At 44.3% G+C, this 25,974-nt stretch overlaps 1 protein-coding gene across 1 annotated transcript; it reads right to left on the reverse strand.

Moving 5' to 3' along the window:
- Positions 1-1,232: 1,232 nt before the first annotated feature.
- errfi1a (ERBB receptor feedback inhibitor 1a) lies at positions 1,233-7,823 on the reverse strand. Its single transcript, XM_037101184.1, has 4 exons — positions 7,609-7,823; positions 4,827-5,033; positions 4,547-4,635; positions 1,233-4,298 (listed from the first exon to the last, which is right to left on the reverse strand). Exons 2-4 carry the CDS (start codon positions 4,976-4,978, stop codon positions 3,187-3,189), a joined length of 1,353 nt encoding a protein of 450 aa, XP_036957079.1. The 5' UTR covers positions 4,979-5,033; positions 7,609-7,823; the 3' UTR covers positions 1,233-3,186.
- Between the last annotated feature and the right edge of the window lie 18,151 nt (positions 7,824-25,974).

The raw sequence follows: 25,974 nt of genomic DNA on the forward strand, positions 1-25,974 counted from the left end.
CTGCATGAAGTGTATAAGATATTTTATTACCAGTGGCCTAACTTCACAGCAGAAGTCAATGTTATTTCATGAATAATCAGTTTATTTTTACAATATTTATCCATACAGTGCTGCAGACATATGTTAAGAGCACATTTCTCCAGCAACTGCCGACTAATCGGGTGTAATCGGTTTCGCAATTAAAGAGGCAGTAATCATAATTACGGTTATTAGTCTTATCGTTAGAACAAGTCTGTCCCACTTGTTAATCCATCAGCAGAGCCAGCCAAGGACTTTCACCTAATTAACTGAAGCCAAAAATATCATTTGATGAAGCTGAGCCACTAAAACGGGAAGTTAATTCATACATATATTTGAGGCCTGGACTGCACCCAGTGTCCAATAGAAGTTGTAGTGACAAAATAAATGAAAGAAACACGTTTATGTGTAAATGTGGCACAGAAAGAGGACATAAACAGTCTGGGACACTGAATTTCACAGAGACTCTTAAGGATCCCTCCAGCCTTATTGGCCAAGTTTGATGAGTAAATCATGTGTCCGAGCGCAACATTGCCTTTTAGTTTCACAGCAGTGCAATTACTTCTCAAAAACTAATCTCAAAACACACGCCTTGTTAATTCACCTTTTTGTCTGGAACAGACTTTTTTAATGAGCAGCCTGTCTTTAGTTGCTATAGTCACTACCCATGTTGTCTCCTAGCAGCTGACTTAAAAGTGAACCAGGTGAAAGAGTTTGCAAGTGGCCCAGAGAGTTCAAACTCCTGCCGTCTGTTCCATTTAGAGGATAATAAGAAATCATTTGCTGTCAGCACAGCAAACCTTGCTAAGAGGAATGGGTGGAAATTGTTACTGCAGCTCAATTGCACCTTATTTAATAATTATTTGACCTCTAAAAGCTCCGTATGGCTCACTGTGGTTTCGGCTCAGTGCCCAACCACATGGACACAAGTCAAGAGTAAAACACTTGCAACATTGTCAAGTGCTTAAAAAGAAAATGTGTGGGCGCAAAGCTGGCTGCCACGGAGCATCTAAGCAGTCAAGTAGGAGGAGAGCATGTTATAACCAGGAAGAGGAAGACGGTATATTGTACACCTGTCAATCGACCATTGTAAGTCACTCTTCCCTCTCTGGATGGAGGCCAGTCACAATAAGGCACAGCATGAGGGTGTGTGGGTGATAAAACAGGCCAAACAGCTGAGGCTTGACAGATTCAAGAGACAGAACGAAGCAGGCTCATAAATAAGTCATTTTATTTTGCGTTCTTTTCAAAGACTATATACTTATCAACTATTCATAACAATTGGAATTGTTAAATACTGTACACAGCATACTGTACTCTCCCAGTGCATGTCTTCACCACAGCAGAGAAGTTTTTTCTTGAGAAACTAGTCTTCATTCAGTTTTATTATTTCTAATAAGACATATGAATACCTTAAGATTAAATAGTATCAGTGTATGATGTAAACATTTTTTCAGACATTTAAGTCAAAAGCAACATTGTGTTGGCAAGGTTTTGTGAGCAGAAGGGAGAGGAAAAAAGTATATTTCAATGACAGTTTGACCTTAGGAGATATCTGTTCCCCAAACTGAACACCGTGTTCGATACCTAAGGGTTACTTCAATACATGTGCTACATTTACTATATCATCCTGACGCCTCTTGAACAATCTACAACAATAAATTTCATATATTTTCTAGGCTGCCAGCAGCCAAAGTCTCTCTGACCACACCCACTGCAATCATGTAAGGCAGGAATGCATGAGCAGAACAGGAAAGTCCATGTCAGGTAGGTAAACCCTGCACTGTCTTTGTAATTTGTCTGTATTAACATCTCTGCGATCTCAGATCCACGTGATCTTAAATCTCTATTTAAGGATATCCGGTCGGAGTTGACAGTGTCCAACTCATCACTGAATTAAAACTTTGTGTCAGGTCACAGAAAGGAGCTGGATACCTCGTCTTTTGTCGATTCAAATGTCAGATTTTGCCTTTATTAACTGGGTGTACGTGAAATAAAGGATTGATATCAAAAAGGGAGGTAGTCGTTCCAAGCAATAACTCACAGCTTGACCAAAAAAAGAAAAGAAAAAAAAAAAAAAAGAAGCTTCTCCAACTGTTTTGATGGAATTTCAGTAAGAATAGCGTACATTCACCTGTATGTTCGACAGGCCAATTTCTGTGCAACAAAACAGACCTGGACACCGAAAGGCAAGCAATCAAACGCGTGCACTTTTTTTTTTTTTTTTCCCCCCTTTCGAGGGCTGTTCTCAAAAACGGCCGCTGCAAATAAGCAGAGCACAGTAACAAGTATGGTTGACAATTATCTACAAGTAATTTTATCACCAGAACACTTTTCCAACTGCTGTTCATGTGCACGTATGCACAAACACGTCCACATACATACACACAGACACACACATCCACAGACAACTATACCGTAAAAGCTGCACTAGACATTCCAATGGAAACATGCATAGCTACCAGTAATGAACCCACCTCTTAGTACAAAACGTACCATGACAACGTGTGGGAAACACAAATTTACACAGATACAGTGGCCTGAGTAAGACTTCATCGAGGCAGGGAAACCCTATCAGTGTCCATACATAAGAGCGAACAGAATGGAGGTTTGTGTGCGAGCATCCTTCATTTTAGTTAATTGGCCTTGCATTTAGACTTCATATATTAAGTGATACATGGTTACACTACTGACCTTTTGTCCCTTGTGAGATACAAAAGCAGCATCGATGTATCTCACAAAAACATCCTCGACCTTCCACACACAGAACACTGAGCACACGAGGTCCAAGGCCTGCTTGTACCTTCGGACTGTGCCACATTATCAGCAAAAAAAACTAAACAAAAACAGCATAATGTTGAATGTCATGAAATAAAAATCATATCAAAAATAAGCTCTACAATGTTGAATTTTGCCCACTTCTATAATCAGAGATACAGTTTTTTTTTTGTTTTTTTTTTAAATCTCAGTGGGGGATAGCTATTCCAACATTAATAGTAACTGGATACAGCGCAACCATACCCTGTGTTCTGAATACATGAGGGGTTAAAAAAAAAAAAAAAAGTAAAAGCAGCAGTTTGAGGGTCGTTACTGTCCAGTTTCACCATTTTTTTCAAGTGGTTTTCGCTCATGTACAGTAGAGTCCTCTGCTACTTCCACTAAAACCTTTCAAACTAAATCCACTGGGGCTTTCCTCCTGCTGTGGCAGTCCCAGTCTGAGTCCGATACGTCTGTATTGCGAGCTGCGGGACTGTCCATCACTCTGAGAAATTTCTCCACACAATGTGAGTCCACAAAAGCAGGCCGCTGAGGCAGGAGATAGTAGTGTGTGGTGCTGGCCTTCTTCCCTTTCTCCATAACGGGAAGGATGCAGGGGGAACCCTCACTGTTCTGTCTCTGTAAACCCCGACAGCTTACATACTTAGGGTCTGGTGCAAAGCTTTGGGTTGGTGGCATCACTCCGTTAAGGTATGACGGGGTGCTCTTGGGGCTGGGAGTGCGGGAGCTGCCGCTGGACAAAGGTTCCCTTGGGGGCACCTTGGGTGGCTTGTCCTCGTCGCTGTATGCCCCTGACGAGACCTCTGCTGACCAGCGGCGGTAGTCTCCTGTCTTGATGGTTCGTGGAGGGATAGGGGGTGGCACCTCGTGCTTATCCATACCGTTGGGGTGGCGTTTGTGGCATGACAGGCGCAACAGCGAGGGTTTGTTAAAGGATCCAGCTGGGCCAGAGTGCGAGCGCCGCAGCTTCCTCTGAGCTTTATCCTGCTGCCTCAGACAGACTGCTGGCTCTGGTGGTTCCTGTCGCTGCTGCTCATACTGTTCCCTCACTTCCTGTGGAGCATGGGCCTGATGGTGCTGCTGGGGTTGCCTCGGGCTTTGTGGTCCTAATGGCCCGTCATAGTAGGCGTAGTTAATCTGCCCACAGTCCCTAAAGCTCCTTCGACTGGGGACCCCGTATCGAAAAGGAGACGGTTTGTACTGATCAGACACCAGGCAGCAGCTGTCGTCCGAACTCGTGAAAAATTCTACCTCATTGTCAATGGCCTGCTCGGGGGAGATGTCTGTTTGGGGAGGGATGGGGGGCAGAGGCTTGGAGCATCTGCCCGGTGTCTGTGGTGGACTACTACACTCGTACACTGACAGCCTCTGGAATGAGGGGACCACCTGGTCGTCGTCAGCGGGACTTGGGGTGGATGGTTCAACACTGCAGGACAGGGGGAGATGGGAAGGCCGGGACTTCTTTGGGGGCAATCTCTGTGAGCTGGGACTGTGTTTATGTCCTGTCAGCGAAGAAAAAAAACAACGTCACATTAATGGCACAGTATTAAATTACTGAAGTTCGATAATGGCATCCTACTAGAACTTAACTGTATCCTGTAAAAAAAAAAAAAGCTGTCCCTACATTTCTGGAGAACCACTTACTATATCAGGGATGTACCAGATGATTTAAAAAGGCACAATACATGCAATGCAGCATCTGTGTATTTCATAAGACCTGCGCTGTGCAGATGACAGATCACGCACTTACTCTCATAACTTAGGGACGGTGGAGGTGGCCCCTTTTGCTGGGTACGAGAGCTGTGATCTGTGTATGCAGTCTCCATACTGAAGTAGAAGCTGTCAAAGAGAGAGAAATGCTTGATTAGCATCAGTTGAAATAACAAGAACATTTTATTGTATTTTTCAAGAAATTGGACTGAGCTGAGCAACAAAACTTCATGCAGATTTGAAAAACAAAACAACCCCCCCCAGCTCTTTCTAAAACCCCTCCACTAATGGACTGCTAGCACTGGCACCCAAACACTCACTTGTCCGGCTCATGGCGAGAGCTCCAAGACGATTTGGGTCCAGCCATGCTGTGACAGTAGCTGCCCCCCAGGAAGGGGTTTTCTATGGGAAAAGAGATCTCCTGGGCAGTCAGGCCCACTGTGGACATGCTCCAGGCACACTCGGGTCGCATCAAAGCCAGGAAACACTCAGATCGCCCCGGCTGGCTGCCCCTGCTTCTGGTGTACCTGTAAAACAGCCAAGACACAGCCATGAATGACAGCGAAAGGAGGCTGAAAGCAAAAGCAGATGAAGAGAAACAGAATATGTGGCAGCACATTGAGAAACACTCTCTGAAAGCAGAGCCAACATCCTCTAGTGAAGCCAAGAACGAAAGAAAATACGGATATTAGAATAAAGGAACAAATAACACAAATCTTCCCCTTTCTGCTGCCCACTGAGGCAGAGACTAAGTTATGGCCTTGTGCTTGTGATTTTTTTTCGCTCTAAGACGACAGGACGGCCATCTTCTATGACAGAGGAATGACGAAAGCTCAGTTTGACAGGATTTTAGGACAAGTGTGTTTCAACACACCTTGACACCAGAGCTCTCTGTCATTAATAATCTTAAGCTCTCATTGTGTTTTGCATGAAAGCATAAAAGCAGTAGACGGTCCTCGACGCAGATTTCATTTTTTAAAACCTGCCGTAATGCACAGATTTTGTTTGCTTTTCAAGTCCTTGATAAACTCTTTTTTTTCTTTACCTGAATGGGAAAATTGAAGGTTATAAAGTGGAAGCAGTGAGAACAATGTTTGCACTTATTTGGCACCTCAAATGTTTAGATTTACACACAAACCACTTAAGTATCTTTACATTCCACCTACAGCTGGAGTCTACATAAGCCGTAGTTCAACATAGCAATCTTGGGTCTGAACTCATTAACCGACTTTCAGACTTATGTACTGTGCGTCCACCCCTCAAAAGTTTACAGTTTATTTTAAACCCCGACTGTGCTCTTGACCCAGCGCTGCAATCTGGCTTGTCCTGAGCAGCAGAGGAAGGGACTCCTCCTGTTACTGGAGATATACCTGATGTTGCAAGAACTCCTCATGCCAAATGACCTGAATGTTCGTGTCACGTCAAGTGTCAGGCCTGAGTAAACAATGTATACAATATTCAGAGGGGAGGAAACCCTGCAGCATATTGATATTTCTGTTGTCGGCGATACACTGGAAGCGAATCTGATTTTGTCTCCTGCCTCGCACCGGATAAACCTGTTCAGTGTGTTACAATCTCTGGCGAAATGAGTTTAGAAAGTCACTAAATGTGCTCCAGCCTTTATGTTCCCTGGTCACTGCAGGTGTCACAGTGTCTGAGGCCACCAGCTGTGCATTGCTGCAGCGAATCTCCTAATGACTTCAGAAGTCTTGACCATTTATCCCTATTTTTCAGAATGCTGGGAAACAGGTGCATCCACAGCCCCGGCGGTCATCTCCTCTGCAGTCCAGTCTGCCGCCAGAGACGCGCCATCCTCCTTAATATGTAGGAGTGATGACTGAGGAGAATACGGCCCCCTCGTTCGCAGTCTCCTGCGAGCCATATTTATGTGCTGCCCTGACAGCTGGTGAGAAACAAAGCTCTAAAACAACAGGAAGCCTGGGGCACCGGCCTGAGCCAAACTGCCCAACAAGGCATGCAATCCCCCCCCCCGCCGCCGCCTGCCCGGGGCTGTCGATTCGGTTCGGCAGGGATGGGAAGCAACATGATCCTCGATAATGAACCCCCGGGGGCTTGTGCTTCCTCTTGCAACAGGTGCAAAGACAGTTCATCCTGGCAGTCAACCACAGGGGCATTTACAGGCAACGGGATTAAACAAATGATGTGTAGTCATGCAGGGGCATTAACGAAGGAATTCTCGAAGGCACCCAATTCAGATAGTTTGAGTCTACTGACCGGTGGAACAATAGGTGGGACTGAGCTCAGTGTGAGATCGTGGCGATAACACAGGGCCCCACATGGGCTGGCTGGGGGGAAAAAGAAAAAAAAAAGTAGGAGGTCTGATGGAGGTTGGCAGTGATGTAAAACATCAGCTGGCAGCTGGCTTGCTCTGCTTTGCTTCGGTTCAGGAGTGCAGTTGTCACACACACACACACACACACACACACACACACACACACACACACACACACACACACACAGACCTTGACAGGAGCAGTTCACACCCCGCTCTTGACACCCCTGCAGCGGTTTCCGAGCAACCATACCCGCTCTACCTGTGCGGCAAGCAAACAGCGCGCACACCCCCTCACTTTACCGGATTGAGATAATAATGGTTAAAAGCCCTCTAGCAGGCAGGTGACTCACACCACAACACACAGCAATCGGCCGTCTGGTGATGCCGGGAAATGATCAAATAAGACACTCACAGATATTCTTTTTTTTTTTTTTTCTTTTAAAGGAAATAAAAGCACGTTATATTGGGGGTTTGCACTTGGAGAAAAGTTGTGTCAGGGATGGGGGAAAAAAACATAAATGTTCAGGTGTTCAGAGATAGACTTAAAGAGTGAGTAAAAAGCTGTGCCAAATTTGTTGTTTATTTTCCTAAATCCTCCTGATCACAACTAAACAACAACAACAACAACAACAGCAACAACTTGCTCATCAATAAAATGAGACACACAGGAACGAATAATGGCAGGAAGGAGGTGAGGTTGCATCAATCAGCGGTGTGTCTCTGTGGAGCTGGCACCAACACACAAAACAACAGACAGGCGACAGAGACGCTGGGTTCAGACATTTCAGACCACTTTCTCAACTCACCTAAATAACTTCGCAGTCGCCCTCGTCCTCCGCCGGCTGACTCCTGTACACTCCTCTGTGGTCAAATATAGCTCCTCTGTTTCTTAAAAGAGAAAAAAAAATTCTCGGTTTTGGCTTTGGGTCTTCAGACGTCTATTGCATCAGGAACAGGACGCCACCAGCGCGTTGGTGACGCTCCCTCTATAATGTGACACTTTTTAAATAAGTCTTGTGTTGTAGAGAGCTATGTCTTATAAGCTCCACCGCCACACGAGAGGCGCGCTGGCTCCGCCCCGCACACTTGCCCCTTAAAGGTACAGTGTCCGATTTTTTTCTCCCTTTGTGTGTGTCTGCTGCAGTCAGTGTACGTGCAGCAGGAGAGGCTCTCAGCATGTATGCATTGCAGCAGAATCACCCTTGAACATGCACACACACACACACACACACACACACACACACACACACAAGGCTAATTAAAGCAAAAGTGAGCTGATCAAAGTCTGCAGAGAGCTTCATTCGTCTCTTGCTTCAGTTTAGAGCTCAGAGGACGGTGCAGGTGTGAACACAAGGATAGGAGTCAGCTGACAGAGCGGTGGGATGGAGGACATGCAGCGTACAGTAAACACCTCAGTTATCAGACATGCAGCTGCTTTGTGAATAGAGGGGAGACTGGCAGATGCAGTGCAGTGTTTGTTTGTATGATGTTGTTCGCAGTAGTCTGAACAGAACGGAGAGCCTTTATTTGTACAGAGTACCATGAAATTAGGAGCGCTGCTCCTGATCGGTGCCCCACTGAGCAAAAACATACAAAAGACATCCAGTGGAAAGTCAGCATTAAGGTTTTACGTCTTTTTAAGAGTACTTTTCAACATCTTGGTGACGTCCTTACAGGGTTCAAAATTTACATTTCTATGATGCGATTTCAAGACATCTTTTCAACTTCAGTCACAGACGTCTTAGGAACTTCTGGTGGCTCAAAAATGTTTTATTTCACTCCATGCAGCAAAAGCTACAGGGAGGATTAGAACCCCTGGTCTCAATGAGGCATGTAGAGCTACTGATCAGCTTTTATTATGTACCATGTTTTGGTCATCCAACCTTGGAATATTAGCTGACTTGATGAAGGTTGGAATGACGCTGATGAATAGCTCACCTGATACTGGATGTCTTCTCATCGTTGGAAAAGACATTGAATTGAAGTCTTTTGGACATATTTTTTGGGGTGTCTGTAGCTCAGCGGGTAGAGCATGTTGAAGTGTCCTTGAGCAAGGTACTGAACCCCAAATTGCTCCTGATGTGTGGTTGGCACCCTGCATGGCGGCCTCTGCCATCAGGAGGAGCTGGCGACTTATCCAGCATTTACCCTGTCCTCGCCCAGAGACAGCTGGGATTGGCTCCGGCAAAACTCCCACAACCCCATAAAAAAGGAATAAAGTGGTTACAGACGATGGATGGATGGATGGATGGATGGATATGCTCAGTGGTTGCAATAAATGAATATATACAGAAATCACAGTAAATCACTCAGTAAACAAACACCTACAGCCAAATAATGGATAGAAAACAGTAGAATACTAAAATAAAACTAGTAATCTCAAATAAGAGCATAAATGGGTAAATCCTGCTCGTCATTAAGAAGCAAATCCTGGTTGCAAGTTTAATAGATGTACAAAGATAGACTGGCTCCCTATAAACCTCGTTCTAACATGCTATTCAGTCACCCGGCTGAAAGCTTCCCGCCAAAATGAAGGTTGCCTTGCAACAGGTAGAACAAAGAGGCATTGTTTTTCCCCAGGTAATGGTGTCACCGCTGGAATAAATGTGGAATCTCTGCTGATGGAGGAGGAAAACAAGGCATCACTCGATGGAAAGCACCGATGCTGTGTCAAAGTCTGTTCCCCTGCTGATTTGTGTTTCCTTTAACCACCGGGACTTGAGGTGTCCAAAAATAGCTTTTTTTAAATTAATAAAACTCGCCTGATTATTTAATCCCGGTGTTTAATTCTTTTCAAAGCACTGAAATCCCGGTTTCCAGGATTCTTACGCATGTTTTTCTCAGTGTTGCTGCAGCTATTAGCTTTCTTGTAGTGGCAACAGTTATGCTGCATTCACATGCTCCACGAATGGGCCCATTTCGCGTGCTTGGAAGTCGTTATGTGTGTTCATGTGTGTTGGAATTTGGGAGCAACATGAATGCCAAAAATACATTGTTTTGCATTTTATTTGCCCACAGTGTTTAAACAACGCGGTGACAGCCCTTTCCAGTATTGGAGTGACAAGGAAGCACAGAGGAAACGATGCGATGCCTGTACAAAGCATGACTTTGTTAAAAAGTTTCTTACCATCAACTTTTTTGAGTTGTTGTTACGATTTGAAAGGGCATTAGCTTTTTTTTTCGGCACACATGAATGCACAGTAATACCAGAATGATGTGGGACATTTTAAAAGCTGTCTGTTTTAGCTTCAAAGTACTACTTATTATGAAGTGACACATCAGTCTGTATGTACAAAACCAGCTCACACGCTGCAGTCAAAAGTAAACTGCACGGATCTGCAGCAGTGGGGATGGCTCCAGGGTGGATAACACAGACAGCACGCAAAGAATCGTTCTTATCTGCACAGTGTTCTGCTGCCAGCTGAAGGAGCCCATATTGTTTAGCTGCACTCTTATCAGATCACACTGGGTTCTTTCTTTCAGCTGGACCTGTTCCCCGTTTACCTGACATAACACTCACCTGCACACAGAATACTTGGAAAATCTACGCCACGGGATCAATATACATTCAATTTTCTTTGTTTCGGTTTACAGCAACTTGCTCACACCCTCCATTTTCCAGTCACTTAGCCTACTTAGACCGTAAATGGTGTCACCTAACCGACTCGGGCTAAACAAACCCAACACTGACATGCACACTAACCAAACACAGCAATACAATGGCTACAAACAACTCGCGTGTTGATTCAATAGCGGCACAAAGCAGAGGTGTGTGTGTGTAACGAGAGAGAACAGAGTGTTCTTGTGCCTGAGTTTGTAAATCCTTTACAGCTTGGGCACGAGAGCCTCCAAACCAAAAGGCTTCTCGTTACATATTTGGCCCCTCACACGGACCAGGCTCTCGCTAATCCCCCTTTGTAATTTCAGGCACATTTTTGGGATTCCCCAGGGCCAGTTGTGACCAGCAGAGGAGGGGGCGAACAAGTTGCTGGGTGGGATTCATAGCTAAATTTCAAGATATGAGCATCAGAGTTTGGTTTTGTGAAATTATTTACACGTTTAATGTGACAGACGCTGCAGGCAATGTGCACCTGTAGCGAGAAAGGTGCATTTTTATGAGACAGAGAAATGGAATCAAATCCAGTTGAATATGGCACGTGTTTTAAGTTTTTTCTGCATCTCTGAGCCTGTTATTAAAACCATGTTCCTGCAAACAGACACACATTCAGTGGCTTCACCGTCCCTCCTCCTACTTCAACCCCCCTCCGCTTGTGAGCCACATTGTGATGTCATCACACACAGGAAGTTCCTTATAAAGTTAGCGAGGGAGGGAGATAAGCAGAGGCTGCTCTGATGAGAGTTAGAGATGGCAGATGAAAGAACTCATGTAGAAAAGGATTTCCTTCCCAGGAACAATTACTCTGCCTTTTCTTTGGTACTGCTTCATGACTCACGCTGAGCTTTATCCACCACATCCAGCGCCCACACCACCAAAAAAAGAAATAAAAAATGACACCTTGGGCTCATTTTCCTTTCAGCTGCGCTTGGAGCAGAGAGGAATTTCCCTTTGTGGCTCACACACTAACACAATGGTACGCTTACCAAGTGACGCTTCAGTCTCTCAGCTTGTTACTATGAATCCTCCACCACCAGGAAGGGTGGAGTCTAGGAACAGCAAAAAAAACCTCTGTATCATCAGTGTAAATGATTTATTCACTATGGAGGTCACAGCATTGATTGCCTCTGCCTGCTGAGGTAATTAAATTACATGCATATTTAGCCTGCGTCCAAAGTTCACCCTGATATAAACACAGCAGCGAAAAGTCCAGTGTAAGGTGACGTCAGGCCTGTAAGTCTGTAGATGATTCCAGTGAATGGGTGGTAAACGTGTGTCAGTTTTTTCCTCTGTTTACATCTTTTTCCTCCAGATTGAACAGAGGTAGTCTTTTGTAAAACTGAAAACTGATTTTGTCGCCAGCAAAAGCGCAAATTCCACAAGAACTGTGGCTCGCGCTGATGCCCTCAAACAGTCGGGTCACTCACAGAACAAAAACAAAGATCTTCATAGAGATTTTCAGGTTAAGTATCTGTCTCCGCAATTTCTGCTTCCAGTCGCATTCAAAATTCTTGTAACAAGTTCCAGGTTTTCTCCAGAGCTTTTAGCCGTATCCCATGACCGTCATCAACAGATGGAGTTTGCTCGGTTGTCATGGAGCTGTTTTAGCCCGTCACTGCAGGTGGCTGGACATGGGGTGGAGATCTCTTCTCTGTCTGAGGACTGTCTGTCATCTTATCACCATCTGCTGAAAAAGGCATAAGATGTGACTTCCAAAAAAAACAACCAAGTGGGCTCTGTGATAAAAATTTGAGCTTTTTTGAACATCAATAAACTCTCAGACTCAAAACGTTGCTGTTTTTTTTTGTGTCTGTATCATTATATCCGTTTTATGTTTGTATCATAAATAAGATGAGATATCTTAGTTTAGCGCTACAACAGGAAGCAGGGGAATGAAATTGCAGCGTTATCTACCGGATCATTTCCTGACTGGGTGCAGTGACTAATTGGATTCTCTGCTGGCAACCTGACAGTGTTTAGCAACAACCTTTAAAAAAAAAAGCATGGCACACAACCTTCACAACGCGTTTTGTTTTTAAACAGAATAAACAATCAGAATAAATCATACGTTTATTATTTTTCTTAAATAGTGCTGGTAGATGAATGCTGTTACGTTTGGACAGAGCCACACCAGCTGTTTCCCCCTGTTTCCAGTCTTCATGCTAAGCTAGGCTAACTGGCTCATAGCTATAGCATTTCAGCAAACCACTGTTAGGTTTATATTTGTATGTGTCATTGACAAGGTACCATTTTAAAGTTCTTCTTCAAACCTAGTCATGTTACATTCAGATTATATGTTTATGACCTTACTTTCATATTGAGGCTGAGTTTCAACATTTGTATGTGTTAAACTACTGGATATTTTTAAGGAGACTTTAAGGAGACAGTCTGGACACACTCCAGCTGTGTTTGTGGTGATGAAAGTGGGTTAGGGTTAGAGTTAGGGTCTCGCTAACTCACCCTATCCAAGATTTTGAGTCTAAACCCGACCAGATCACCAGCACGGTGATGTCACAAGAGAAAGCTGAACAAAAAAAGAAACATCTGTTTCCAACATATCTGTGGTTTTCAGAAATGTACACTGCCATACAGTTGGTGCAGTCATATTTACAAACATTAAACTGTTCAAAAATGTTTGAAACAAATAGAACAAATAAAGTTAAAACTATCGCCCCAAATATCTAGAATAATCTAGATTTCTGTTACGGAGCTGATTTGACCCGACTTGCTTTAGGGTTTCTGTCCGATTCAACAATTTGTCACACACCTCTACAAAGGTGCTGATCGAGTAATTTACTATGTCGAGTACAAAGACTGTCTATCAATCCACAATGAGCCACATAGAAATACAACAACAGCCCACAGAAAGACTACACTTTTGATTTCGACATGACGGAGTCCTGCAGCCCCCATGGTTCACACTCGGTGCAGCTGTGAGCACCACAGCCAGGGCTCGGGCTGACACATCGCACTGTATTACTGCTGGATCGTGGTTTCGTCTGGCAGACCCCTACACACTTGGCTCCTGCCGTGGAAACAAAACACAATTCCCCAGGCAACGGGCTGTCATCTCTCACTACAGTGTAAATACGACCATATTAAAGCTCTTCTACTTGTTAACCATACCAAACTCCTGAGACTCCTCCGGCTGCTTCAGTTATTAATCACTTCCTGTATTGGCAGAATGACTTCTGGGAAATGGAGGGGTATTAGGGTAAATTGCCTCACACACAGGTATTTTTCAATTCTGGAGAGCGACTTGATCAAAAGCAGCAATAACGAGTCATCATTGCATCACTCCTCGACATTGTTATGTTGAGTGGTTCAAGTGCAGCCACAGCCTGCTGTTAGTAATGGGTGGAGCGAGCCAGTCCGCCTCCTTGATGATGACAGGGTGTGTTTAGTCTCCACGACCAGAGGATCACTTTAGACACATACCGGGGGAGTGATTGGTGAGCTCGTCCTATGACTGAGACTGAATCAAAGTCATGTTAGTAATTATGAAGGCTGGTTATTAGTGTGGGCAGCATGCTGTACTAATTCTTCCTTTTTTTGGGGGGGGTGGGTAGTAAAAAAAAATGAGAACATACTGTAGATGTCATTCACAGCCACACATAATCCCATCCACAGACACCCACACAAACACTCTCATTTGTGTCTGGTGTTTGGGGAGAAGCTGTGAAAACGACAGCTGTGGCGTGATGGAGATCGTCACGCTGGTTTCTCCGGCTGCTGGTTCGGGGCCAACTCTGCTCACAGGCTGCACCGCTGGAGCTCTGCAGGACTGACTGACACAGATGGAAACCTGCTCCTAATATGCCTTGTTTCCGGCCTCGCAACTAATATTCAGTGTACGGAACACCAAGTATCTCTTTGCCTACATTTTCATTTTCTGTTCTGGCTGCATTATTGAATCCTACAGGGTCTCGTGAAGGAATACATCACCAGTCTCCTGCTATGTAATGCCTGTATTGTATTTCAAACGGCCAAAACAGGAGTTTCTGGCGTTTGGCCGATGAGTATCCCAGGTTTCCTGCGCTCCTGTCGAAGGAGGAGGAGGTTTAGACTTCGCTTAATGTAGCAATCTATTAATCTTAAGTAACAACTGATTGCAGGGGGAGTTGGCTCGTCCGCTGGTTTCCGGCTCCAGCCTCTCTCACGGGGGATTTAAGAAACACAGCAGACAGCAGGTCCCAAGGCCTCCCAGCTCTGCTGATAAAGATTTCAGATGTTGTCCACCAAGGAGATCAACAGGTTTGCCATCAAAGGGGGGCACTTCAAGCGGAGTAGAGTATAAATCAGTAGCCACATGGTTATGAAAGCACTGCTCTCGAGGCACACTTGGAGGACAGAAAAACACATGCGTAATGAAGGATGCAGTCCACAGATGAGCTACAGTCGGTGAGCTGAACAAGTCCTGTTTCTCCAATTGTGTGTGTGTGTGTGAGTGAGTGCATGTGGCAGGGCCTGATGACAGCGACTGAGTCATTCAGGGCAGAGTATGTGCTTTGTCAGTGTGCCTTTTGTTCTATTCACACATGGATTTAAGGCTCCTGATGAAGTCAGCCAGACTACCTGATCCGGCGCTGGGCAGCAGCCACATTAATTCCTCACAACAGAAATGCTCTGGATCACTGCTCGCACAAAACTTAAATGAGCCAGCCTACGGGTTCAGGAGAATGCAGATGAGGTCCGGCTCCCATTTTCCATCCCTTACGAGCAGGTTGGCTGTGCGGACGCATATGTTCGGGGGCAAAATGTGGCCCTTCAGGGAGAGAACCACGCGTGGGTGGAAACGCAGTCCTGTCCTCAACTCAATCTTAGGTGTATGAGGAGGACTATAACAGCCTCAGGGCACAATACCGAAAGCTGAGCCAGATGAATAACTAAACAATCTACTTTGCAGCACAACATCATTTGTGCAAGCATCAATGCAAAGTCAGGGTTACTGAGTTCTGGACGGACACAGCTTAATCGAGGTGTTTATTAACGGTATTACTGCATAGTATATAGAAACATTTCTTTCCATTACTTTATTGTTCCATTTCATAATACGCAGTTCACAGACTGCTGGTGCATCAAAGTAAAACCTCATTAAATTCATGGAATTCAAAGATTTTCTATGTCATTAACACAAACAATAATAAGTGAAATACCAGGTGGCATACATATAAGTACGTTGTGGCGTTTAATGAAATGTGGTTGTGATTGGTGACTTGTAACTATAAGCCATGCTAACTAGCTCATGGGCAATGACTGCAAATAAGTAAACTACGAGTAGACAAGGGTTGGTAGGCTGGTAAATACTCAGTTGTAAGGATGTGTGTTAGGAAATGAGCTGAGAAACAAATGTAGGTTCTTTCATATAGGGCAGTAAAGATAGCAAATGTAAAAGTGACTTATTTTACAGCAGAGGCAAAACATTTGGCAAAGTAGAGGCTTCACTGGAACCACCTCCACTTCTTTGTAAACGTAGCTCTGGGTGGATAGACCAATCAAAGTCGAGTTTAAATAAGAGCTGTAATTATCTTGGAGCCAGCAGATTATTCTCAGCTCCACAGAAAAATAACGGGTTATCACTGCTCCGCACCCTATTTTTAAGTCCTGTAAGGAGTGGAGCTGGTGGTTCTCGAGGTCTGATTTATTGGGTGCAATAAGGCAAGTCTGGTTAAGCTTCTCAAACATAACTAGTGCTTCGTACTGTAGATCTACTGTACACCCAGAGACAACAGTTTCTAAATCAGTGGGGTCACTAAGTCTGGCAGCTTCTGTTTGAAGAGGCGATGAAATGTAGAAATATACGTTTGTTATGCCTTGTAAATTTAACGAAACCCTCAGTTTATCCGTCTCTCTGCCTTCCGGCAAACCTTGCAGATGCTGTCCTCCACGCACTGCCGTGGTCCATGGCAGGAAGTAAATCAGCCAGGGAGCCGCCCCAGACCAAACACTGTGAGGGCCCCTGGAGCCCGCAGGCGAGTGGGAGGTGTGCACCGAGTTCACAGGGCACAACGTGCTTGTTACTTCCTCGTCGAGTCAAAAAACAGACATGCACATAAACTCATATTGACTCATGAAAAAACGTGTACACACATAGATGCCTGTTTACACACAGGGACTAGACAGACAGAGAGACAGACGTGCACATGCGCACCCTTAAGTCAAACATTTTTAGTTGTTTTTTTTTCCACTCTCCAAACAACCCATGGTGAGCTGTAGTCTATACTTATCACCTTCTACCCACTAAAACCGTATTTACTCCAAAGCTACCGACATAATTACTCTGTCATTTGCGGCCTTCCCTCAATCCCCTTCACTCCAACACGTTGTGAGATATACACTACACGGGAAAGCAGTGTCATTTTACACTTCTCAAAGAGATATCACACTCACATACATGTCCCTCTGACCTCAGACTGCCTTTGTTGAAGGACTGGCTTTAAATAGGGGCTCATGTCGAAGTGGTTAAGACACATTGTGACACTCTGCTTGCGTTAAAGAGCCTTTTATGTTATCTCTCGTGACCCGAGCCAGGGCCCTGAACGTGTCCGTCCTCAGAAGACATTTCCAAAAGAATCGAGATATTTACAAGCTCTCGTACACAGAAGGAAAAGACGGCATCCCGTGTGGAACTTTCTCACAAGAGAAAGTATTGCGAAAACATCCTCGGCTCATGTAAAGTTTCCTCCATGATCAAACATATTAGACATCAGACCACTAAGCCCTTAAGCACGTCTCTCTCTGACTTCCTCCAGCCTGATAATTAGCCTTGCCTGATTAAAATGCTTCCATAATACCCTGAAATAACTCTGCACAGAATACACTTGAGCACAAAGCTTCAGATTAACGCACCGGTAATTTTCCACGAGCATATGTGTCTGTGACGTCTGAGACATCCGTATCTGTGGCTTTCATTTGTAGGCGACAATAACCTGCCACCCGATTACCAATCTTGTTCCCTTGACAAGGATAAGCTCAGCTGTCCTGACTACATATTATAGCCTTGACTCATCTGCTGCTCACTTCATTATTTAATCCAGATTCAGATCCATTTCCGAGAACTCTTATCTGCTCACAGGATGTGGAAACCGGAGGATTGTTTACATTAGTCAAACCAAAAGCCACGTATGATTGTGTTTTTTTTTCCCACAGATTGAGCCTCTCAGGTCAGCATTGTGTCATAAACAAGAGAGGGAGAGGACACACAGAGTGACAAAGAGAGGGGAAGGTCTTTGAGTGTTTGCTCAGATTAGAGTTCAAACTGAATGGGAGCATCTTAAAGGAGACACATCATGCTGATTTTCAGATTCACAATTTCATTTGGGGTTACTACTAAAACAGGTTTACATGCTTGAATGCTCAAAAAACACAGTTTTCAGTTGTCTCATACTGTCTAGTACTCTAACTTTAACCCTTTAGGTTTCCTGAATACCCAGTCTCCTCTGATTGGTCAGCTCTACCACACCTGAGCCAGTGACACTTGAAACAACATAGCAGCTGTGCTAACTCATTCTTATTTGTCAAACAAGTGAATGTGTGACATGGTGACGTAGCAGAGTTTTCTGTTGGAGAGAGGAGCTTCTATTTGACTCTGACCTTTTTTCATTTTCCTGATATTTACCCACAAAAGAGAAAAACTAAATCAAGGCACACTAGGTCTCCCTTAAAATGCAGTAGAAACTGATGAGAGGAGATGGCAGAGTCTGTCGCATTGAAGTCACGACTAAAAAGAAACAGTGATATGTGGAAAAAGAAATGACATATTTGGCCATGGCAGAGAGAAAAGAGGTTAAGAAAGTTCTGCTAAAGATAGCTGCTTTGCATAAAGATAGTTTACAAAGTTTTAAACAGAAGTTTGGCACATAAACACTGGAATATTATAGACTCTTGGTGTTTATATAAAACAAGGTCCTGCTTCACAGTCAGCGCTTTGAGCTTATCCTGCATAGTTGTAGTGTTTTGGAAGTGAGTTTGAAAAGAGTTCCCACCAGGGCCCACTAATTAAGCGCGTGCTCATTAAAGTGCTGAAAGTAGCTCCTTTGAAATGCTGTCTGGTATGCTGCAAACACCAAACAAATCCCCATTAAATCTTCCAGTCTGAGTTCTTTCAGATTAAGCAATCAAAGGATCTCTGCATGGTGAGAAAACGTGATGAAATTCAGTGTTTTTACATTAAAGTCTGCCATCAGCAGTTCCGTATATTGCTTAGTATTTATGACAGAGAGAGGAAGCAGGAAGGCTCGAACACATTCTCCCAAACTCTGCCCAACTAGTGGATGCATACCAAACTCAAAACCAGATAAGATTGCACGTCACTGAAAGCGGTCCAAAACACCCGGCTCTTCCCTCCCCTCTTCCAACAGCTCCTTTCAGGGATATCTCTACTTGGCCCTTTATCGGGACAGGAAGCACCCGGCCGAGAGAGACAACAACAGCTCCGCTTCCTCCGGCCCTGGGAAGCGGAGCTAATAGGAAGTAGATAAAGTGTCTTGGATGGGTCGAGAGTGTGTTTATGAGCGCTCACATGCATGTACGCTTTGCCCTCATGAGCTTGTGTCACTGCAAGCGCAAGAGTTGGGTAGATTAACGTCAGCGCGGGATGAACAGAGGAGCGCAGGCAGCACTTCATGGGAGCATGTCAGCATGTTGTTGGCACTCGGCGTGAGGAGAAGCAGACATGACCCCAGATGTGTTTTCCTAGTCCCCGGTCGACTGTTGTGCGGTCCAACAGCAGACGCACAGAAGAGGAATGGGAAAGACTAATGGACCCGCTGGCCCACACCAAACACCTTAATGGTACAAGAGCGCAAACGCCACTCCCTGCCGTCTACCGGGCCTTTGTGTTTGCATAGGCACGTGTCCTCTTGATGCAATGCAGAGCTCTCATGTGACACACTGTGGTGAGGCAAACAGAGACGGCGTCAGTGCACTATTGATGATATTTACACCTTTCTGTCAAATCACAACCAGGAAGCGGAGAGGAATTTCTCCGGGGATAAATATTCATCACTTAATTCGGCCTCGATGATTCACGTGGAAAGAAGGAGCTAGAGAGGAGGAGTGAGAGGGAGTTTGAGAGATGGGTCAGGGAGTAGTCACAGGAGGGAAGCCACCCACACTTACCACAGAGGCTTGAGTCATGCGGCTCGGCTGGCACTCGGCTGTGGGACAGGGACATTACACTGGGTCTGCTGTCCAGGATGTGCTGCCTGCCCACTGAGCCAGAGAGGAGAGGAGAGGAGAGGAGAGGAGAGGGGAGGAGAGGAGAGGAGAAGAGAGGAGAGGAGAAGAGAGGAGAGGAGAGGAGAGGAGAGGAGAGGAGAGGAGAGGAGAGGAGAGGAGAGCCACTGACAACGGCCTTCTCGACTGGTGCCACAGTGACTGGCCTCTGATTAGAGTAGACGCACAATTATCTAAATGATGACATATGACCCTGCAGAGAGCACAGTGTCAGAGCCTGTAGTCATGCATGTTGTCATGAGTGTCACTCCTACTACAATGAGGGTGTGTAGCATGCTTCGGCAGTGAATAACTGAGCAATGCAATACTTCTCGACTCGGTTCGTCTGATTGTTTCATTTTCCATTATTGAAAAGTCCAACCTTTGTGGGAAAAAAGGATGTATAACTCATTTACTGGGAATGTTTTGCACTCTGCCTTGGTAGTAGTTATGTGCACTGTTGACAGCACACTCACTGGCACATATGTAATTGTTAAAGCTCTTCTTCTCCAACCCAGTTATATTCATGATGCATAACAGGGTCAGGCGGTCAGAAAAAATGAGTCAGGGATATAATTTCCCTCGCGTCCGTTGTTGTCATGAGAACTGTGCCTTTTCACATGTGAACAATCAGAGCTTACTATGTAAATTGGCAATTTTTCACATGTGAACTTACATTTTAACTCATGGAGAGCCAATAATATCAACTAGACATGAACATTTCAACATGTGATTTTTATTTATATATATTTTTTTCTAAATTTTCACACTCAGCTGGCTGTTTTTATGTGAACAAGTGATCTTATTTCACTCACAAATACACATTTCAAAGCAAGAAATTAACATTTTCACATGTGAATTACATAATTCAAAATGCAAATGGATTTTTTTTCATATGGAAACCAAAATAAGAGATCTGAGAGAATCTGAAAAATGAGATATGGTACAGTCTCTTTTATTGTTTTGCTCTGAGTGGTTATGATCATACGTAATACCTGATGTTCTGATAGGTTGGCCTCTATTTCCTGTTTTCATGTCACTGTGTCCCTGGTCACTTTGTGTACACTCTGTTTCCCTCCAGCTTGTATATCCAAGCTGATAAAACCCTCACTCCTATGGACACTCAGATAAGAGCTGTGATTACGACAGGTAGAATAGTTAGTGTGCACTCGTAACAGGGCACGACATACATGGTGAATATGAATCTGTTCTTACCAGCTCTCCTAGTACTTAAGGGTGTTCCCTGATTGGCTATGTGGAAATCTTCCCTGACTATGGCAGTAGTGCACTGGCCAAGTTGTGGTTGTCACCACTATACTGACTTAAGAACAGGTACCAGCTCTTGTATTAGGCCTAGTCCACACATATAGAGATGTTTTTCACTTGTGTTTCAAAAGAAAAATACCTTCAGCAAACATGTGACTACACTTTTGTAAACCTGCAGGATATTTGAAACAGGTTTAATATCCGCATGTCAGACTAGGACCTGTCTGGGACATGTTAGACATGCAGCACTGGTTTAAAATTCGAACGTCCGGCCAGGCACCATGTACAGGTTCCTCAGCAGCCAGCATTTTGATTCCCACCTGTGGCACCTGTTCTCCTACCCTGAAACTGCTCCATCCAATGAAAGGAGCAAACTTGGGTTGCCATATGAATGTCTATAGTGAGTCGAAATCAGACATTGCAAAACTATTATTTTGACCCAAAAAAAGCTGTTCTCTGGGCGGCTTTGATAGACAACTAAAAATGACATGGTAAAAACTTTCATCCTAGCTCTTCAGTGGACGTCTTCTAAACATTTGACAAAGATGTTAAATTGCTGTACTTTGGCTGAAAATGATTTGCATGTCAAATAGATGCCAAAATGCAGAGTAAAGTGTTGGTTTTGCAGTATTGGGCCTTAGCTAACTAGTGACAGATGAACAACTCTGAAAAGAGGCGTAGAGCTCTGGAGGTTTACAGGTGTGTGTCCAGAGGATAAACATGGCACTGCCACTGTTTTTAGCTTGCTGGGATATCCAGGAGGTAACGTTCCCGCCATTAAATGAGGAATTCCACATTTTGCACAAAGCACCTGTGACAAAAAAAAAAAAAAAAGTTTTCAAACACTGGTCCCCCACTTCGCTAAATTATCATTTCAAGGATATCATGACCTGCCTTTGTTTTGTGCCAACACGTTACCAACAGCCTGGGAAAAGTTAAACAGTTGGGAGCCAGCTCATCCTGGACACAAATCAGCCCCTCCACTGGAAAGACCTCGGTGAGCTCTGGATCCAAGCATGCCGGCTTGTTGGAATAATGTTGTGGCAAAGCCGCGTGTTTACAGAGCTCCCCATTGTGGTAAACATGGATTAAAAAGAGTCTGACAGCTTTTAAAACTCCCACCACCCACACCGTCTCATAAAGGCAGGACGTGGTTAAAAGTAGAGCTTGAACTGGTTGCAGACCTTCTGTTCCCACTAACTGCGTTTTGTGTCTAGTGTTTCATGCAGAACCCACACATTGTTTGTTTTACTTGTTGCCCTAGTGATAGTGGCATCTCTCAATAGTTGACCTGAATAGATGGCGTGGGGGTAGCGCCAAGGGCAGCTTAATTTGCTTCCGGTAAACTTATGAGAATAGAAACGCGTCAGACATATTGTAGTGTTATATTGAAAATCCCAGGGAATACATTATGGTGGGTTTGTTTGTTCTCGGTAGCATTAAGTACACAGTGTCCTTATTGTTGGGATCCAGTGGCAGCTGCAGATACATACTAACAATGTGAAAGAAGACCTTTTCCTTTAGAATTTGATGGTCACTGTCAGCGCTGACTGGATGATTGGTAACTCTACCCAGCGTGTCTGTATGTGGCATTGGAAGTCTGTTTCTGGAGTGACAGTGATGGAGAGAGACCAAAACAGATTATCCTGGGCCAGATGGGGAGGAGTGTGGGCTGTGCACTGTTTGTTTCTGGATCAACAGGCTGTGTCTCTGCTGCTCTGTTAGCTATTTGATAGGCAGAGGCAGATATATTACTGCAGGCTGATTGCTTTACAACCCCTTGGCACCAGACCGTCTGCCTCAGGTAGGATGTGCACCTGACGTGTGTTCAGCTAGACTGATAGGGCACAAACACAAACGACACACACACACACACACACACACACACACTGACTGGAAGCAGCGTCCCGAGGCTCCAAAGCTGACTGTCTCTTGAGTCAGAGTAGTCAGGTACTTTCTGAGTAAGTGTGAGGAAACAGATGGACCCATGCGATTTCTGCCACACCTGGAGCCTTTGAATTTGAAGCTGCCACGCTGACGATATGAACCCAAATATTCTTAGTGTCGAGGTATGAAATTATACAGGCTCCTAATAGTTTATGAACAATGCATAATCTGTGCAGAGCAAACTGCTTTACTAAGTAAGGCAGGAAATTAAAAGCGAGTTGGAACTATTTGGCTGTGAAAAATACGGTTATCAAGAAATCAGAGTTGTTCAAAGAAGGGCCCTTGCTGAGGGCTCAAATGTTTGTCAGATAATCATGGGGCAACACTGAAGGTTTGTCATCTGTGACTGGTTGGACCTGATCTGTCACATGTATCTCTGTCCTCCTGCCGAGCACAGAGGGTGGGGTTTACCCCTGGCCTGTCTGTGCACAAGAGTAAAAAAAAAAGGCTTAAACTGAACATCTCTGTCCATACATCTGAACATTTTCTATTCTCATTTTTCCCAAACTAAATGGGTAAAAAAATAAGGCTTTTTTAAATGACATAAATTAGAAGTTGAATGTGCAGATTGCGAAACAAGTTACAGTGTGTCACTAGAGCTTTAATGTGGCCTCTTTTTATATCAACAGAGAGGAAAGCTGACAACACACGTACCAATATGTAGTTTATGCAGTTTATGTCACATATATTTCCAGTGGCTGTGGTGCACTTTATCTTCGGCATCTCTGATGCATGAGCTGGATCCTGCATGCGCTCACTGAGGGAAGAAAAAAAAAAAAAAAAACAGGTCAGCATATTGTGCAACCACTTGGCACTGACATTGCTGTGTGTCAGGTCATGCAAGTAAATGTGTGCAGGAACATATGCAGAAATTGCATTTTGCAACCTGAGTGTGCATACACGATTCGGTGTCCGCCCACGTGTAGGATTCTCGTCTCTCGCTGGAATACTTTGAAACGTGTTTTGAACAGATACATTTTGCAGATTGGAGCGAGTCTAACGTGGCCTCGCTCTCTCTCTCTCTCTCTCTCTCTCTCTCTCTCTCTCTCTCTCTCTCTGCTCTAAGCTCGTATTTAAAGAAAAAGAAAAAAAACAAAACTTGAAAGTCAAACAGGAAAGTCAGGATTTATGAAAGCAGAAAAAAATGTGTGGCTTCAAGGTTAACCCAGTGTTGTACGGGAAAAAACGAAGGCACCGATCTCAAAGCGGGCAGCCTTCTTTAATGTATCCCCTCATCGCCCGCCTCCAAACCTCTGGACATGAGCACATATGTTTCCATCACCTGTGGCTCCGTGCATAGACATGGGCACTGCGGGCTCTCAGTGTGTCATATGGCTACAGTTTACAAACAGAGTCTGTCTCCCGTTACTGGACACCGGAGCTATTCTGGCCTCCTCTTCCGATGCACACCATCCGAGTGTCCGGTCTCCATGTGGAAGTCTGCAAGCCAAGGTCAGCGGGTCACATTCCTCCAGCTCTTTGGCATTCTGCCCCAGGGTTCAAGTAGTGTGGAAGCGTGTGCGTGCGCATGAGTTTGTGCGGTGTGTGTGCATGAGTTGTTTGTCTTTCACGCCGCAAACTGCATTCTGCTAGAGGAGAGGCATTGCAAGAGAGTTCTGCGCTGGTGACAGACGGAGGAGCGCACACACACACACACACACACACACACACACACACACACACACACACACACACACACACACACACACACACACACATACACACAGAGAGGAGGCTGTATTTGAAATATAGAGCTTTAAAAGGACACTTTATACAGGGTTGTGATTAATGTCGCTGTCTCCACGCATACTTTCAACAGTCCTGGTTGGCTGGGAGGCGTGCGCTATGAGAAAGTGCTGTTTGCTCCGGGGTGGACACTGATCCTACAGGATCAATTGCGGAGGGGACATACTTTAAGTCTATCTGGTTGATTTAGACTCTGTGTACTTGACACTTGAGCGCAGCAGCGGAAGTAAGGGAGTCAGTGCAGCACTGTAGTGTGAGAAATTCTACACAGTTTGGCAGCTAAAAATTCCAGTCATGGAGATGCACCAGAGGCAGAGACTGAAGGAATAAACATGTTTTTTGTTGTTGTTGTTGTTGTTGTTGTTGTACAGAGCATAATTACCCATGGATTATTTAAAGATTTTTAAAATTTCTTACAAATTAGCTCAAGCCCAGCAGAAGTGAAAGCACAAATATCGACAAAAGCACAAGTAATCAAAATCAGCAGAACAGCCCACAGCAGATTTATAATATTAATGTATTATATAATTGAAATATCATGATTAATGCATTAATAATCTGCATTTTTATGTTGCGACTAGCAGAGGTGGAGTTAAATAACCACCTTGCACAGTGATCGGCAGTTTAATCTGCAGCGATGCATCAAAGATTAGTCACGATTGCTTCACATGTCACATGTCTTCTTAATTTCTTCCAGTTCAGTCTCCTCGTCATCCAATCACAGCCTGTCACATTCTCCTCTAGCCAATCATTTGTAAGCTGTCAAATTTAAACTCTCTGCTGTCGTTTAGCTGTAATTTCTGCCTCACAAAGACACTGCAGCCCACCTCCTCCACTTCAGCACGTCACAAGTTGTTGAAGTTGTTTCACATAAAAGAAAATGTATCTTACATCATATCCCCATACTTGTTTTGTTTCTTTTAAAAAGTCTCTTCTAATGGAAATAAGCTTGTTATAGGAAAGCAAGGATTATGGATTTTGTCTGAGGAAAAATCCTCATTAATCTATTTCACAACACTATGGCAATATGACATGAGCATTTTCATTTGAGGTTTTATTGTATTTCGTCCACACAACATTTCTTTGTTGGTTTCTACAGTTGATGCCATTCGAAACAGAGCCATATATGCTGTTTATCTTTAAGGCTCTAATACAAAAACTACCAAGATACCTCAGGTCTCTGGTCAAATTAAACAGACAGTGCTAACAATGTCACGTCACACAACATTTTGACATTAGCTGTAGCTCCTGTGCACACTGAACTTGGCAAAAGTAGGTTCAGATACTACGCTGCATTTAAATGGAATGAGCTCTGAAGTTGCATTCTCTTATTTCACTGTAACATTTAAAAAGTTTGTACTTTTATATAATCACACTTGGA

This window comes from Acanthopagrus latus, chromosome 6, assembly GCF_904848185.1.
Source record: "Acanthopagrus latus isolate v.2019 chromosome 6, fAcaLat1.1, whole genome shotgun sequence".
Lineage (NCBI taxonomy): Eukaryota > Metazoa > Chordata > Actinopteri > Spariformes > Sparidae > Acanthopagrus > Acanthopagrus latus.

What these genes read in the sequence shown, in the direction of transcription:
- errfi1a (XM_037101184.1), bottom strand. Translation starts at nt 4,978, where the DNA reads ATGCGACCCGAGTGTGCCTGGAGCATGTCCACAGTGGGCCTGACTGCC. An exon ending in TCTCGCCATGAGCCGGACAA is followed by an intron (nt 4,636 to 4,826) that starts GTGAGTGTTTGG and finishes TCTCTTTGACAG; the next exon opens with CTTCTACTTCAGTATGGAGA. An exon ending in ACCGTCCCTAAGTTATGAGA is followed by an intron (nt 4,299 to 4,546) that starts GTAAGTGCGTGA and finishes CTTCGCTGACAG; the next exon opens with GACATAAACACAGTCCCAGC.